The 18,793-nt window shown below is 35.0% G+C and overlaps 1 protein-coding gene across 2 annotated transcripts in view; it reads left to right on the forward strand.

Moving 5' to 3' along the window:
* The first annotated feature begins 1,016 nt into the window (after window positions 1–1,016).
* The window catches only part of MANEA (mannosidase endo-alpha), a 71,989-nt gene continuing 54,212 nt past the window's right edge, over window positions 1,017–18,793 (forward strand). The window contains exons 1-3 of one of the 2 annotated variants that reach the window (XM_034991529.1): window positions 1,017–1,179; window positions 13,282–13,368; window positions 14,823–15,401. In XM_034991529.1, the coding sequence (XP_034847420.1) occupies window positions 13,350–13,368; window positions 14,823–15,401 (598 nt within the window). In that variant the 5' untranslated portion in view covers window positions 1,017–1,179; window positions 13,282–13,349. The remainder of the gene's footprint in view (window positions 1,180–13,281; window positions 13,369–14,822; window positions 15,402–18,793) is intronic. The other variant, XM_034991530.1, reaches the window with a different exon arrangement.

The following is an 18,793-nucleotide window of genomic DNA, read 5'->3' on the forward strand; positions in this document are numbered from 1 at the left end:
GCCTATGTGAAATGTATCTGTGTATAGATAAATCTCAAAACCCAAATGTGTAGCGAAAAAAAGCTGGAGGGGAAAATGCTGTATGATTCATTATAAAAAATACAACACCAGGATAACTTATATTTTTAGGAAATCACACATATATAACTATGCTCAAAATTCAAGGAAATAAATAATACAAAATTTAGCATAATGGTTATTTCTGTCTGGGAGCGAGATGGTGAGGGCTTTTGAGAAGGCTTCAAAAATACTGGTATTCTTCATCTTGCTAGTAGCTCTGTAGTGGGTACCAGGGTATTCTTTTTATTATTTTTTAAAATGTGCACATACGGGATACATTCATATATGCATATTTCACAACTAAAATTCCTCTTAAAACTCCAGTGTGATTTTAAGGACAGCCCTTAAAAAATTGTTCACGTGAGCAAGTTCTAGACTGTGAGCCAGGATTTCCTTGTTACTATGTAACCAAACAAAATAGAGAATTCTCTTGGCTTCTCAGGCTGATGTAAGATAGAAGCCTTCAGCTGTAACCCCTATTTCGAAAGTTCTTGTTCTTTACACCTGTCTCATTGTTCTCAATTATTTCTGTACTCCACTACAAATGTGATTTTATACATTTGCAAATTAAATGTCATGTTTATTTACTTAGGGCCTTCAAGAAAAGTTTTTTTTTTTTTTTTAAACTGTTCCCTAAAGAGTTTGAAAACAACCGGTGTACTCGAGTTAAAGCAACTTTGGAAAGCCTCCCATCAAAACCAGCTGTCCTGTATTAGAGCTTCCCAGAAGAACCTAAGAACAGTTTTTAAGAGAGGGGTGGGTCCTCCCTAGTCGGAGAGGTGGGTGGGGAGTCCAGCCAGAGTCGGCTCCGCCCCTTTTCTCCATCCGCTCGGGACACCCGGAAAAGCTCTCCTCCCCTTTATCCACGCCCCTCCCGACGCTCACAGATTAGGGGGAGCCCATGCCTGGAAAGCCAGCGCCCCGCCCTCTTCTAGAGCCCGGAGTCAGGCCCCGCCCCCCCCGGGGCTGCAAGAACGCTCTGCGCGCGCCTTTTGGGAGGCGGGGCTGGAAGGGCTCGCGGCGGGGAGGCCGCGGGCTGTCTGCGCCCGCTCTCCCTCTCCTCTCAACCCCTGCGGCTCTGGCTGAAACGTCTGCTTGTGGCCGGATTCCCAGACCCCGGTGAGTAGCTGGAGGATTCAGGGTTCCGCAGACGCGGCTGCGGCGAGTACGGGACCCACCCCCAGAGCCTGCGCGCCTGTCCGTCAGCCAATGTGCTTGCAGCTTCTGCAGATGGCCTTTAACCTCGCGCCCCTCGGGCGGGCGGGAGGCGGCGAGCTGCGTTTTTCGGGACTCCGGGGTACCTCACTGTCAATCTTAGCTCTTGTGTCTGGTTAGTTTTAGTGCCTGCCTTTTACAGACCCTGCCGGGTTTGTGTCGGCCGCTTCTTTGCAGCGGAACCTCCCGTCGTCGCCTCGGTTTTCCCTCCTCTCCCCAGCAAGTTGGGAATTCCGGGAGTGACGGAAGCCGTTCAATGCCTTGTCCTTTTTGTAGCCGGGCTGCTGCTGCGCCTTGAGCCTGCGGGCAGAGGGGGAGGATCGAGGCCTACTGCGCTCGGGGTGTCGCAGGAGGGTCGCGGCCGCCTGCCTCCTGGCGCCTGTGGGCCTCTGGCGAGGAGATCAGGGATGGCGAAGCCACCCCAGAGATTTTTTTTGTTTTCATTCATTTGTCAACACGCTTGGCTCTATCAGCGTAGACTTTTATCTTTTGCTAAGTTTCGGGACGCAGCTATGCCGGACTAATGTCTTTTTCCATTTTCCACAGGAGCAAATTGAAATTCAGGCATTTATGATAATTTTCGTTTTATTGTTAGACCCATGGATAAATGTTGAGAGAAAACGTGGAAGTATTTAAAGATGAATAAAACAAGGGAGGATAATATAGGACTTTAAAAAAGACAAATAGGACTGGAAGGGGTTATATTAAAGTATTTTCGATAGTAGTTTGAAAGAAAAATACAAAATACAGGTTTGGTAATACCGTCACAGAGCATTTTCATGACCATGTGATTTCCTTCTTATTGAGCTATATGTAAGCTCAGGAAAAAACGGTGGGGTGCAGTGAATCTTGTAGACTTTCGGGCTCTGTGCATAAAACATTACCAGACCCGTTTCTGGTAGTCATGTGATGAACAGTAAGCGTGAGATCAGAAAATAAACTGTCCTCAGATTAAAGTTGAGTTGCAATTTATGAGTAGGTAACATAATTATTTTCTAAGCCCATACTATTTAAATGAAAACATGACCACATGTCAGCAGTTTCCATCTGTCTAAAAAAAAAAAAAATAACCTAATTTTTGTAGTAGGTTGTATGTAGGACGGTGGAATAGAAGGCAAAGCTTGAGTTCTAGAGCCAAGTTTGCTCTGCTTCTTGCTGGTGCTTAACCTCAGAGTGTTACTTAGCCCTTCACTAAGCCCACTGAAAACTTACCATTTGCTTTGTACCTCTGTTACATCTGTCATCTGCAAAATGGTGTTAAGAAGTTTTACTTCATAGGTTGTTAGGAAGACTAAAATGGAAGGATACGATTATGCGTAACTGAATTTCTGTTAACCAGAGGGCGTAAGTGTTTACACTAAAACCACCTGGGCAAGGAAGCCTTGGTATAGAAACTGATTTTGAACGTTCCAGGTGTATCTTCTGTTATTTATCTATAATGGCTTCTTAGAAAATAAAATTAGAAAACAATACTAAAAGAAAAAAGCACTAGGAGTCTGTATAATTTAATAATAGGTAATTAAAAGGTGAAATCTTTTGGCCTAACTAGATTGACAGCAAATACTTTCTGAAATAAGTTGATGTCACAATGCTCTGGATCTCTTAGACCTCTAAGTGAAAAACTAGCATTTCGAAGATTAAAAGCATAAAACACAAAAGTAGAAACCATAGAGTTTCAAGAGAACCTATTAGGTATAACTACTGTGTATTACTATGTAATGCATACTGCCCTTTGAAGAAAACAGGTTTTCAATAGCCAATACTTTGAGTAGATTCCTACTTTGGGAACCCATACATCTGTAATTAACTTGTAATTTTATTTTCTCAGGTGACTTTTGAAACTTCTTCCTTTTGCTGAAGCCAAATAAATAGTTCCTCCACTCCTTTCTTCTTAGATCATTAGACCTGTTAGCATTTCAAGGGTCACTGTGGTTTTGCTGTCTTGAACATGATAATTTTTATTAAAATGAATTTTTAAATTATTGGATGTTTCTTCCTATATAATATGTTCAATATAGGTTAATGGTCAACCATCTATATAGTCAGTAGAATCTGTTTATACACATACTGCCCAAATATATACTAATGTCAAAAACAAAAGGGCCTGAAATTGTTTAAGCTGACCATTTAATGGTCACTGTGTATAAAATGTGTGGGGCTCTTCAGTGTAAATACAAGAACATTTTTTGACCTCAAGGAGCAATCTAGTAGTGGATACAATACATGTAAGTAAATAGCATGATGCAGTAGGTAAAGAAATGCCACTTTAATAAGTAGGCAATGCTGTAACAATAGAATGTATGAGAAAATGAGTACTTTTCAGTCTGGAATCATTAGGGAAGGTATCAAGAAGTGGCAACATTCCAGCTTTGTCTTGAAGGATGAGTAGCATTTTAAAAGTTAGCCGTGTAGAGAATAGACGTTTAGAGAGAATTAACTATGTTATTAATTGCTTGCTAGATGCCCATATTTAATAACCATTATAATAAATACTCATTTTTATTCAGTGTTACTCTAAACAGGAAATGATTCTAAAAGTTTTATAATTCATTTCATGCTCAAAAATCTGTGAATGAGGTAATAACTCATTGTATAGATGAGAAAAGCAGAGAAAGATGAGGTCATTTGAATAGGTGAAAGCTTTAAAAGGCACAGCTGTAGGATATTTGCCTTTAATCACAGTGCTCAGCCTTTAGGTTGAGGTGACTTACCGTTAATTGAGATGTGGAGGTTAGGATAGAGCCAGTGAATCATCTATAATGTAATAAATGAACATTTTAAGTGAGTTAAGTAACGTAAAAGAGAGGGACCCACTTAAACTACATTTACAGGCAAGGGGGGGGGAATAAGGCAGCTTCCATAAATGGACATTTTGTTTTGTGTTCTTGTGTAGATCTGAGAAATGAATCTAACAAATATAAAAGTTTCAGAACTATTTGTCTTCTATATTTTTTCACCTTTAACTTCACCTTTATTTTTAAATCTAATTGGTATTTACCATATGATTAAATTACTATCCTTTTACACTTTCACATACATTATCTTGCATGATTCACAGAACAGCTTTGTCAGAAAACACAACAGATAATAGTTTCTTTTTTTAAGAGGTAAACATGGCTGATTAGGACTTTGTTTTTTTAGATTGCAAGGCCAATATTCTATATCCTGACTCTTCCACACACTTCAGCACTCAGCCTTTCAAAAGGCAAGGTCTTACTAATTTTTTAAAAAAATTATTTTTATTGTTATGTTAATCACCATACATTACATCATTAGTTTTTGATGTAGTGTTCCATGATTCATTGTTTGTGTATAACACCCAGTGCTCCATGCAGAACGTGCCCTCTTTAATACCCATCACCAGGCTAACCCATCCTCCCACCCCTCTCCCCTCTAGAACCCTCAGTTTGTTTTTCGGAGTCCATAGTCTCTCATGGTTTGTCTCCCCTTCCGATTTCCCCCCTTCATTCTTCCCCTCCTGCTATATTTCTAAATCCTGTAGTCATTGCTCCTGTTCTCTGTGACTTGGCAATGTTCATTACTGTTATTTCCTAAACTTTTCTTATGAAGTATTATGTTCTAATTTTAGAAGGTAGAATAGGAAAATATCACTAGATTTTATCACCCAGAGGTAATCATTTTACATGTTTAAGTGCTTTTCTTTCCTTTGTGCATCTTTAATGTAGTTGAGATCCTGTTATGCCCATAATTCTTTTTTCTACTTCATGGCTTGTCAAGTTTCTGTCTTTAAGGGAGGGATTTGTTTTCATCTTGATAATTTGGAATTTTCAGGACAAGAGATGATAGAGGCAGGCCAAAATTATTGTATCATCTCTTTATTCTTCTCTGTGGGGCTGCCACATTCCATACATTAGAAATTCACTCTCTGGAGTCCTGTATTGCAGAGCTTGTAGGATGGTATGAGTTGGCCCTTCCCAGAAATAAGTGTTAGGTTACCAGCATATGTCCTCCAGTTTGCTGGTGGGGTTCTTTCTTTTTTTTCTTCTTCTTTTCAAATTTTATACTTAAATGTTTCAAAAATAGTACAAAAAACTCAGTTCCTGTATATTTTTCCTGGATATTCACCAAATGGTAATATTTTACTATATTTGCTTTATCATTATACACATATACACACTTATGTTTTACATTGTATATAATTATATACATTACATGAAATATGTTTGTGTGTACATAGGTATATATGTATGTGTGAATATATGTGTGAGTGTCTAATATATTGTCTGATGTTTCCTCATGTTTAGAGTCAAGTTAAATTTTGACAAATACCATAGCAGTGATTGTTTCCTTCTTATGGCATCCTCAGAGTTCATTTTGATCACTTGTTTAAGGTGGTGTCTGCTAGGTTTTGCAGTGAGTTACTGTTGTTCCCTTTGTATTAATTAGGTGTCTTTTGGGGAGATTCTTTGCCAATATATAGATATCCTGTTTCTCATCAAATCATTTAATATCCATTGATGATTTTTGCCTAGTATGCTGGTTATGGTAGTTGCCAAATAGTGATATTCCATTATTCCATCTAAATTTATTAGTTGGCACTCTAACATGAGTCTTCTTTATTCCTTTTATTTTTGCATTTAAAAAAATATCAGTATGAAAAAATACCTGTATGGATTCATGAATTCTTATTTTAGTACCTATCATTCATTACTCCTTGTTGTTTTGCTGAAATTGTCTAGGATTTAGCCAGTTGCCCCTTCAGGCTGGCTCCTGTGTCCAATGGACATGTCCCCAACACTTTTTGAGTACTTCTTACTTTCTGGTAAGATGATCAAGGCTCATTTTGTACTTTCCCAGCCACAGTCTGGGAATCAACATTTCTCCAAGGAACCTGGTTCTTCTAGGTAGAGAAGGATATTTAAAAACCAAAATATTGGCATCAGATGTGTTCATTGCTGCTGGGATTTCTTGGGGTCTAGACTCTGTCAGCGTACAGAACTAGGAAATTTTAATATATTAATGTATATACACACACAAACACACCCCTATTTACTGATAAAAGCCACACATTCATACAGATACTGCTAACTACAATCTGACAACACAAGTTTTATTCTAGCTTCCCACTTTATACATAACTTTTTTGTCCGTGAAAAACCTGGGCCCCAGTTTCCGGCATACATTTGCTTACGTGTAGAATACACATTAAGAATTGTAGGACACCTGGGTGGCTCAGTCGGTTAAGTGTCTTCTGCCTTTGGCCCAGGTCATGATCCCGGGGTCCTGGGATCGAGTCCCACATTGGGTTCCTTGCTCAGCGGGGAGCCTGCTTCTCCCTCAGCCTGCCATTCCTGCTTGTGCTCTCTCTCTCTCTGACAAATAATTTTTTTAAAAAAAATTGCTAACGTGTACCATTCCAAAAAACAGCTTACTAACTGGGCTTTAATATTTAATACTTGTTTTTTTAGAGTATGTGAAATATGACATGGCTCAAAAAGCCAAAGCTGTACAAAAAGGTAGAGTCCTTTCTGTTCTCCAACCCTTCTACCCATTCTTCTCCCTCCACATTCTCGGTCCCGTTTGTCCTTACCCCCATACATAATCAACCTCAAGATTCTTGTTTGTTCTTCCTGTGTTTCTTTTGTGCACTTGAGAAAATGTATATTTTCTTGTTTGTATTTTCCTTTTACTTAGAATTATATACAGAAAATCAATTTATGTCATTTCAAAGAGTTCTTCCTCATTTTATTCAGCTGAACACCCCAATATTTTACAATTACAGTGCTGTATATGGATTTATGTGCTATTTATGTGGTTCTGTATTTTTAAGGTAATTTTCATGAAGTAGGACTTCTGAGTCCAAAGATAAATGGATGTGTAATTTTGTTAGCTATTGCCAAATTTACAAAAAGGCTGTACCAGTTTACATTTCAGGTAGCAATGTTTGGAAGTGCTTGTTTTCCCACCGTTTTGCCAACAGGATGTGTTTTTGTTTTTGTTTTCTTAGTCTTGTAGATAAATGATATTTTTATGTAGTTTTATTTTGCATTATTTTAAAGGTTTATTTTAGAGGGGGAAGGGCCAGAGAGAATCTTAAGCAGGCTCCATCTCACAACCCTGAGATTATCACCTGAGCTAAAATCAAGAGTCACATGCTTAACGGACTGAGCCACCCAGGAGCCACTTTAATTTGCATTTTTAAAAATTTTGAGTGAGGTAGAAGATCTTGCCAGTATTTTCACTGTCAGTTGTCTTTTGTTAATAGTGTTTTCTGATATGCATATCTTTAAATTTATGTAGTTAATTTGCCTTTTTATATATTGCATCTGAATTTTGAGTCATTGTTATAAAGCCTTCCATTGCACTCAGGTTATAAGGGAATTCAGGTGGAATTCCTTAATCATTTCAATGGCTTTGAGCCCTACAACATGCATTATTCTTTGGGAGATTGTGGAGGAAATAGGGGAGGATTGTTTAAAACCCCTGATTCAAGAATAACAGAAGCTAAGAACATGAGTAGAAAATAGAAAGTGGCAGGGTCTTGATAAAACCCATGGCTTTAATTTCAGTACTCATGCATGTAAGGGAGTAGGATTAATCAGAAATAGATATTTACAAGGACTTAAAACCAGTTTCGAAGATTTTACTCTGATTAGATTAAGATAATCTTCCTCTACGCTAGCAGTCCTCAAGACGCAAACATAATTTTTTTCTGGAGGAAAATAATATATAGAGCTTCATTGTCTCTAAAAATTTTCATTATAATGACTGCCATTCAATTAAAAAAATTTACTTAGCATACAAAAAAAGTAACCAGATATTGAGAGAGAACAAAACAACAACAACAAAAAACAGGCAATAGAAGCAGAATCCCTAAGATCCAATTCAGGTTAGTAGAGGTGGACTTTAAATAAGTGGAATTAACATGTTCAAGGAATTAGAAGATGGAAAATTTTAGCAGAGAACTGATGGCTTTGAAAAGAGTTAAATGGAAATTCTAAGTAAAATTATAACATTAAATCACAGCTGAAGAGAATTAGGAAACAGGAAGCGTTCAGAAGGACTCAGACTGAGGTAAGGAGAGATGAGGGAAATTTTAAAATGTTTAAAAAAAAGAGGATATAAAATTCTAACATGAGTATTGTATTCCAAAATGAGATATGAACGAGAAAGCAATCATGGAGCAAAAGCAATATTTGAAGAGATTGTGGTCAAGAATTTTACAAAGCTAAGGAAAGATATCAACCCAAAGACTGAAGAAGCATGTTGGACCTAAAGCAGGACAAATACTAAGAAAACCATATTCCATAGCAAAACTGCTGAAAACCAAAATGAGAAAAATATTAAAAGGAGCCAGAGAAAAAGAAAATATCCTTAAAGTCTTTAAAAAATCAAGGAAAAGAACCACAAAACAATAGTTGAGCTTTCAACAGAAACAAAGATAATGGGTTGTGCTGAAAGAAAATTGCCAATATAGAAGTCTATAGATCTATGTTACAGTGGAGGCAAAATATATTTTCAAACAAATTAACATGGGATTTATCAGCAGCGGGCTGATACTAAAAGCCTTATTAGAGGGAATAATTTCTTCACCATAAGGAAAATTGTTTTGAATGGAAGTAGGGGGATGCAGGAGGAAGTGAAGAGCAAAGGAAAGGGTAAATGTAATGAATGCTGACTGTGTAAAACCATATCCCATCTGGTGGGGTTTAAGATTTGTGTAAAAAGGGGCGCCTGGGTGGCTCAGATGGTTAAGCGTCTGCCTTCAGCTCAGGTCATGATCTCAGGGTCCTGGGATCGAGTCCCGCATCGGGCTCCCTGCTCCTTGGGAGCCTGCTTCTGCTTCTCCCTCTGCCTCTCTCTCTCTCTCTCTCTCTCTCTCTCTGTGTCTCTCACGAATAAATAAATAAAATCTTTAAAAAAAGATTTGTGTAAAAAATAAAATACACCAAAACAGGAGCACAAAGTTGGGGCAGAAGTGTGCTTTTATTGTTGAGACATAATAAAGTTCTAATTCATCCTGGATTTTGATAAGAATGCATGCTATAATCACAAAGATAAAAATAATAGCAAAGACAATGTAAATGTAAAATTAACAAATAGGGAAAAATAAAACAAAAAGGTAAGAGGAAAAACGGAGCTTAAAAGGAGGCCAAAAGGAAAAGCGAGGATGTAAGAAGTAGATTTAAATACCCATATTTGCAGAACTGTAAATATACTGCATACTACAATTACTGGACAGACTATCAGATTAGATTAAAAAGAGCAACAATAATAAAACAATGTGCTATTTCAAAAAAGCTAACCATTTAAGGTGACAATAAAATGATGAAAATGATACTCTGTTCCAGCATGAACCAAATGAAATCCATTGTAGCTATATTAATATTGGAGTAGAATGTGAGACAAAACCCATCAGTGGAGAAGGAAAGGACATTTCTTTGTAAAACAAGATTTAATACTTCAGGAAAATAGTATGCAAATTTGTCTCTACATAACATTAAAATTATATAATGTAAACTATAGATATAAATACGGTAGTGGGGGATTTTTAACACAGAAGAAAGATGAATGAGGATATGAAAAATATAAACAAAATGGTTAGCATATTTGGTTTGGTAGACACATGTAGATACCTGTAACCACTAGCTGTGGAATATGTATCCTTTTGAGGTGTATATGGGACACTTAACAGAATTGGTTATAGGTTAAGCCTTAAAACAAGTCTCAACATATTTCAAAGGACTGAAATCATACAGGGGATGTTTTCAGTGGATTCACACTATAAATCAACAATAAAATGAGAAAGTCTCCCAAATATAGTACATTTATAAATAGTCATTGGAGGACAAATAATGGAAATTTGAATATATTTTGAACTAAGTGGTCATAAAAATACAGGGGTGCAAAACTCATAAGATACTGCTAAAGATGTGATGGCAACAGCAGTGGTATAGTGTTTGAATCATTCTGAAATCCTAAAAACAGACCATTAAATAGTAAAACTAAAACAAATATCTGTAACTGAAATGACTAGTTATCCCCATGGACCCCAAGGTATGAGTGGAAGGGGACAGCTCACTAACAGCTATAAGACTTGTATTCTAACTTGGTTTGTGCTGGAGGAAGGAGAAGAAACAGTGCATCTGCTTCAACTGATAACAGGAATAAATATAGATATTCTATATGTAGAATATATTAAATGTAACATAGATGTTAATTTGAAAGAAGGACAGCCCAGTCAGAATAATAGCTGCAAGGGGCGAGGGGAACTTTGAAGTCTTCTATCTGAAGAGGCTAGAGCATCTTGGTTTTCAGGACAAAACCACATATAGAAGAGTAACTTCTGGAAATAACTTTCAAATGGAGCAGAATAACAAAATAGAAGCCAAGGAAATAAAAACATCCAGATAAATGTGGGAATGGAGAAAAACCCAGCTGATCTCAGGAAAAAATTCGAGGCCATAGTAAGATTTCACAAAAACAATAGAAGTTCTCTCTAATGCATGAAGCTAGAAAAACTATCACAATAAAACACTCCTAAAAATTGAGAGAAAATTATTTCATGTAATATTTAGTAACAGAAAAAGGTAAGTCAAATCCCATACAAAGTCAGTATAGGCAAAAAAGTTCAACATACTTGTAAACACTGAAGGCATGCCAGAGAGACATGTTCACAAAATAGGACTACTGTAGCCTAATATTTACATAGAAATAAAATCGTTATGAGATATGAATGAATAAGCAAATTACAACTATGAAAAGTAAAAGAGCTAATTATTTCATAAATGACTACAAGGTAAACACAACAGATCAGGCCTTACAAGAGGATAAAGAAACTTAGAGAAAATGCAGTTGGAAAAATTGAGCAAAATTCAACAAAATAAAATTTTCTATAGAAGAAAAAGTGAAACAACAAATATTATATTTGGAAACATTTGCTGACAAAAGTTGATGCCAGTAGCTTAGTTAATTTCTTAATGGGAAGATAAGGGAGTTCCTGTATGATTGTTTCTTTTTTCTCTATGAAGTACTGTTCACCCTTGAGCACTGGAGGTTAAGGGTACTGATTCCTGTGCAGTTGGAAATCTGCATATAACTTTTGACTGGAAAAATTTAACAACTAATTACCCACTGTTGACTGGAAGCCTACTGATAACAAACAGTTCATTAACGTATGTTTTGTATACCCTACATATTATATCTGTATTCTTACAATAAAGTAAGCTAGAGAAAAGAAATGGTATTAAGAAAATCATAAGAGAAAATGCATTTTTACTACTGTACCATATTTATGGGAAAAAAATCCACATATAAATGAATCTGCACCATTCAAACCCACATTGTTGAAGGGTCAACTGTATAAGACATAGCTATCTGAAGATAATAAAGGGAGTTGGTGACATTAGCAGTAGGTTTGATGAAAAATATGAAAATGACATTCTGAGGTTAGAAAAGTGAACATACTAGAGTATGGTAATGGGATAGTTAAGCGGTCTTGAGTGTTCATTTGAAATTTATGGCCATGAATTCATAGTGAAAAATCAGCCTGGTTGCGTGTTTTTGTCCAGTATAGTTCCGTAGTTCTCAAAGTCAAGACACACGTCATTTATTTGAAGTTTTACCAGGTATGTATCAAGAAAGGAGAGAAGTGAGGAATTAAAATGTTGGATTATGGAGGATGAACTATGTCACTAGAGGCAAAACATGAAGAACAGGAAAAATAGAAACAGTGGACTAAGTAGATAGGACATCTCAATGTCAAGAAATTACCAGAATGAGACTACTAAACTAGATGGGCTCAAAGCGCAAGAGGTTATGTTTGGAAAATGGAAAAAAAAAAGATTTTGGAGTGGTAAAAGATTTAAAAGACAGGATCAATAGTAGGAGTATGATACCTCAGTTGGTGAAGTGGGGGTGGAAGAACAGATCTGTAGAAGTGAGGCAAAGAATTGGGAGACTAAACTACTGGATGGATCATCCATGTTGGTAGAGTCACTAAAAATAGTAATGTGGGAAGAGAGTTATGTTAAAATTATTATGAATGGGAGATTATTAGATTGAGCAAATGGTGAAGTTTGATGTCTTGAATATTTTTAAGTGCTCCATCCTTCTACTCTGAACTTTCATTATGCCAATATTTTGTTACAAGTCTTCAGTGATCCCCTCTTTACTGGAAGAGTCCTCTTTGTTTGGTACAGGATGGTTTCAGCATGGCACTACAGCTTTATTTTTCCTCCTCCTCTTGTTTTCTTGGCTGCATGTGGCCTGCAGAGGCTTTTTTGTTTCACAATGTGTCTTTCATGTCCAGAAAACATATATTTGGGCACACTTTCTCCAACACTATGGCCATCTTTTTCCTTTCCTTTTCCACCAGCCTATGCATATTGTACTCATTCTTCTAAGCTCTTACTATTTTTGTCCTAAAGCATTTTCTTCAACTCCTTAATTTATATAAGCATTTTATTGCTTTATATATGCCTTTCACTTCTCTGTTGGCACTTTTCTTCTTTGAATTATAGTTACTTGCGTGCTTCTTCTGCCTTCCTCATGGACTCTTAAGTACCTTGAACATAAGAACTATGTTTTACTAATCTATCTAATCCATCTATTTCATGTGGCGCTTAGCATACTAGTTTTTACACAATTGAGTTGCTCAATTGAGTTATACATCTTTTTAGTTTTCTAGACTTTTTTTGGTATTTCAACCAAATGAAATTTTTGTCTGTTGAAAAACAACAGTAGGGACTTAACTGTTTCTCATCTTAAACTATGTCTACTTTCATAATGCTTGTTTTAGTTTATGTGTAATGTTAACGATTGGCTATATGACAAACTTAAATGAGTCTAGTTTGTTGGTGTGATCACAATGTCTCCATTTAATAATAAAATATAATAACTTTGGGGGGTCACTAAATTAGAGTCTAAGGAACAATAGAGAAAGGGCTACTTTTTATTTCCAAATTTTAAGAAGGAGAATACTTGACATGAAAACATTTTCATCAAACCAGTGGATTAATACAGTTGTAAAATAAAATTCTCCAGATCTATCTACCTACGCCTTTCCATTTTCATGGTTTTTTGTATGGGAGTGGAAGAACTGATGTGATGGAATGCAAGGATGGGAAAGAGGTAAGACACAAAGTAAAGTGTCAGAGAAGGTTTAATAATGTTGTTCCCCAATATTTTTGTATATTTTATGTATATCAAATTATATATAATTATACGTATTTATAGCATATCTAAGTATATGTAAAGCATACAAAAATCTATGTAGGAGATTAATATGCATATTAATGTGTATATAATTACTTAAAATTTTGAAACTGGCAAAACAAAATTAAGATTGGTTAGGTATGTTTATGTTTTGGAAAAACTACAAAGAAAGGTGAGGGGATGGTAAATACAAAAGTCAAGTCCTTCTTAAGGAGAAGGGGCAGGTCTGGTGATTGGCAAAGGGCCCAAAAGATGGAAATGAGCATTTAAACCGGCACTTTCCTTTTTGAATGTTTGTGTTTCAACCTAGACATATGTCTTCTATATTGATCTTTAGATGTAATGTATTTCACAATTAAGGTTAACTTTGAGAGGAATCTGTGATTTTAGTCTTAAAAGAAATATGCTTGCTCATCTTAGTAATTCTTGCATATATGCATAATGGAAGTAGCAATTTGTAGAGAGGGTTTGTGTGTGTGAGACAGAATTACTTGCTGGTTAGATTAAGTTTTACTTATCTGTCTTTTCTATTAGGGTTAGTTTATTGTAACTTAATTCTCTAGAATAACAACAGTATGGTTTATTATAAAAAGTCATATTTTATAAATAAAGTCAATGTCAATTTTTCCCCAAATACCTTTCTAATAAATTTGTAAAGACATTTTATTCCTATGTACGTATATATACCTATGTACATATATACACATTACACATATATGTGTATACAGTTACTGAAACATAAAAATACATACACAATACCATTTTAGAAGTTATAAGTCTGTTTATAATCTTTGTTCAATAAGGTGTTCAAAGTTATAAAGTAATATATTTTTAAATTAGGAACCCCTCCCTTGTGATCATTCTTCTTTTATTTCTCATTCTTTTCATTTCAGAAATGAAATAATATGTGTGATTACTCCCTTCTTGTGCAATCATTATTTTAGTTAAAAAAAAGTTTGTTGAAAATCCACTTACTGACGAGGCTTTTAATCCATTCATAAGTATTTCCTTTTTTAAACTGTGAGCCTTTAATTTTATATTTGGAAAGTTTTAGTTCACTTGCATAGAATATTTCCTTCCTATATTCAGCATACACAAAATCTGTTCGAATGATGCAAAATACTTTCTTAAATAAAATTCCTAAGATGTTTATCTGACAAGATATAATTGCTATTTCCAAATAAAATACTGCTATTTAGTCTAGCCATATATAGATTTTGTACACATCAGTATTTGATGATAGAACTAATATATTGCACTTTTAAAACTTTTCAATGTAATGAACTTTATGGATTTTAGTTTTCATTTCGAATACATTGGGAAATATTGTCAATACCATTTACTAATTACCATTTTTCAACAAATTACAGCTAAACATTTACCATTTTGGAGTTTAAAGTATGTCATCATGGCAAAGTTTCGAAGAAGGACTTGCATCATTTTGTCACTTTTTATTCTATTTATTTTCTCCCTGATGATGGGTTTAAAAATGCTGAGACCAAATAAAGCTACTTTCGGAGATCCTTTTGGACTTGAACTTCTTCCAGTACTTCATCAACAAACTCGCTTAGGGAAAAGCTTTGATTCCCAAAACAATGACAAAATCAACAGTGAAACAAATAACAAGAATTTAAAAAGTGTTGAAATCACTATGAAGCCTTCCAAAGCCTCTGAACCTTACCTGGAAGAGCTGCAACCTCTGAATTATTATTTACATGTATTTTATTACAGTTGGTATGGAAATCCACAATTTGATGGTAAATATATACATTGGAACCATCCAATCCTGAAGCATTGGGACCCTAGACTAACCAAGAATTATCCACAAGGGAAACACAGTCCCCCGGATGACATTGGCTCCAGCTTTTACCCTGAGTTGGGAATTTACAGCTCTCGGGATCCTTCTGTCATTGAAACTCACATGAAACAAATGTACTCAGCTTCAATTGGTAATTATTTTTATGGTGTGTGTTTAGATACGTGATTGCGTGTATGTGTGTATATGTGTGTGTGTAGAAATGTAGACCGTTTAAGTTACTAATTACTCTTCACATTGTTATTAATTACAAGTTTAAGCTTATAAACTCTAAATTAAGCTGTATGTATGTACTTAAACATCCAGGAAACCACCTTTTAATACTATAAAATACATTGTTTAATTTTTAATTTTTAGAACATTTCTGGATATATTTTTATTGATTTCTAATTTAATATTCTTTCTGAATTAAATTATGATCTACATAAGATACAATGAATTCTCCCATTTCAAGCATACAGCTCAATGATGTTTCTCTTCCCAAGATGAAGTAAAATATTCTATAACCCAGAAACTTTTGTCATTCTTCCTTATGCACCCCTATATTCTTCCCCAGGAAACTGTGAATCTGATTTTTCTCACTGTAGAATAGTTGTGAATGTTCTCTTACTGTATGAAAATAGAATCATCTGGCATTTGTGTGTGTGTGTGGTCTTTTGCTTGGCACATCATTCTGAAGTTTACCCTTGTTGTTAACTATGTCAGTAGTTGAGTCATTGTTATTGCTGAGTAGTAGTCCATTGTATGATTATAGCAATTTGTTTCTGCATTCATCTTGATGAACATTTGGACTGTTTCAAATTTTAGGCATGTAGTATATAATTTGGTCTTGGTTTTCTGTTTTTTAAAACTTGTCTAACAATCTCTGCTTTTTGAATTTGGGTTTATTTGTATTTAATAAGGATATGGTTTATTTTAAATGTTTTGTTTGCTGTTTTCTGTTTATCCTGTCTGTTCTATTCCTTTTTCCTCTTTTTCTGCCTTCTCTTGTATAAGATACGTTTATTCCATTTTTTTCTCTTCTTACTATATATTTCTTTTATTTATATTATGACTGCTCTAAAATTTACAATATGCACTTTAACTTAACTGATGAGAAGTCTCTGGTTATTTTTATTCCCCTTTTCCCTCAACTTTGTCTTCCCTCTAACTTCTGGCACTCCAACTGCACACATTTACATAGAGTCATTATCCCACAGGTAATTAATAAAAAAATACATAATTGGATGCCTGAGAATTCTTTAAATTGTTAATCTACCCTTTAAAATAAAAGTCTCTGTTATGTTTCCTCTGTCTTGTTAGTGTCCCTAACACTAGGGCCACAAGAACAAATTGGGTGTTCTCACATTTTTATAGCTGTACAAAAGGCACAAACTCACTATTGAGCTAATAGGTATATAGAGATGTGCAAGGCTTTTTCATGAACAAAACATTGTAGGATTCTGTGAATCTGCATCAGCTATGCAAGATGACTTGTTTTTCGTTTTTCTTCTGTAATTATTTTTTTCCAACTATTTAAAAAAATTTAATTTTCTAGTATATACTTACAGCTCCAGTTTCTATGTTCTATAATATAAAATATGACATGAAATAGGATTGGTAAATCCAGAGATCATTGACTACAGTCTCTGTTTACAATTTATTTTTGGGGAGAGGACTTTTCAATGACTTTACTATTTTGTACAAAGAATTTATATCACATTTAAGGCTTTTTTGTTATTACAAGGTTGGCTTGTTTGTGACTGCTATGCTTGACAAAAGCATATCCATGGAAGTTAAGATTTTTTTAATACAAACTGAACTTTATGCAATGAGTGCCCCCCCCAGGTATGTTTCATCTGAAGAAATAATACGTAAATGACATACTTTGTATGTTATTATTTGTAATTAGGAAGAAAATTTTCAAATCATATGTAGTTTTATGCCTGTCTTATGTTTATGAAGACCTTTCCCCCATATATTATTTTACTACTACATAATATGTGTGAACATGAGTTACTTCAAAACATTGTCAACAATACAATTATTTTAATTTTAAATGTTGACTGTTCACTATTGATGCAAATATTTTATATCCTTTGATAGAAATAAAAGTGACATTGCAGTCCATCTATAAATTATTTTCTTATCGGTTAAATATTGTACTCATTTTTATTGAAATACATTTAACATTCCGTAAATTAAAAGTATACAGCACAGTAATTTGATATATATGTTTGCATATGATTACCATTGTAGCCATCAGCAAGCCCTTTTATCACATCCCATAGTTATCATTTCTTCTAGTGGTGGAAAAAATAAAGATCTAGTCTCCTAGCAAGTTGACTGTTTTTAATAGCCTTTTTGTCTATAATCACTGTACTGTGTATGAGATCTCCACATCTTATTTATGTACTAGTTGCAAGTGTGTACCTTAAACAACCTCTCTTCCATGTCCCCACTCCTGAGCCCCTGGTAACCACCATTTCACTCTATTTCTTTGTTTTGTTTACATTTCATATAAGCCATCTGACAGTATTTGTCTATGTCTTCTTAGCATAATGTCCTCAAGATACATCCATGTTGCTGCAAATGGCAGGATTTCACTACTTCTGGCCAAATAGTATTCCATTTTATATATGTATATGTATATATATCACACTTTATATGTATTTACATATATGTGTGTGTGTGTGTACGCATGCGAGTGCATCTATATCTATCCATCTATTTATATTTATCACCATGTCTTTGTCCATTCACTCACTGATGGACACATTTTGGCTGTCGTGTAATGGTGCAGTTACACAGGAATACAAATATCTCTTTGGTAACATTTCATTTCCTTTGGATTTATACCCAGAGTTGTGACTGCTGGATTATACAGTAGTTCTATTTTTAATTTTTTGGGGGGGAGCTTTATACTCTTCTCCATAGTGGCTGAACCAATTTAGATTCCACCCAAAAGTGTGCAAGGTGTCTCTTTTCTCTACATCCTTGTCAACACTTACTATCTCTTGTTTTCTTGATAATACCTGTTATAACAGGTATGAAAGGCTGTTTCACTGTGGTTTTGATTTGTATTTCCCTGGTGGTTAATGATGTTGAGCACCTTTCATGCCAACAGTGGCAAGTCTTCTTTGGAAAAGTGCCTGTTAAGTTCCTCTGCTCATTTTTTAATTGGATAATTTGTGGGGATTTTTTCATTATTGAGTTATAGGAATTCTGTGTATATTTTGGATATTAACTCATTATCTGTTAAATGGTTTACAAATAATTTATTTGCCTTTTCGTTTTCTTAATTGTTCCTTTTGCCGTGTAGAAGCTTTCAGGTTTGATGTAGTCCCACTTGTTAATTTTTTCTTACTTGTGCTTTGGGTGTCCTATCCAAATGTTTAATTCTGATCCATTTCTAGGTGGTGTAAGAGTCCAGTTTTCTTTTTCTGCATGTGGTTATCCAGTTTTCCCAGCATCATTTGTTGAAGAGATATCCTTTCCCCATTTAATATTAATATTCTTTGCTCCCTTATCCTTTACTAATTGACT

The sequence above is a fragment of the Mirounga leonina genome, unplaced genomic scaffold, assembly GCF_011800145.1.
Source record: "Mirounga leonina isolate KUSES-001 unplaced genomic scaffold, KU_Mleo_1.0 Mir_53, whole genome shotgun sequence".
Lineage (NCBI taxonomy): Eukaryota > Metazoa > Chordata > Mammalia > Carnivora > Phocidae > Mirounga > Mirounga leonina.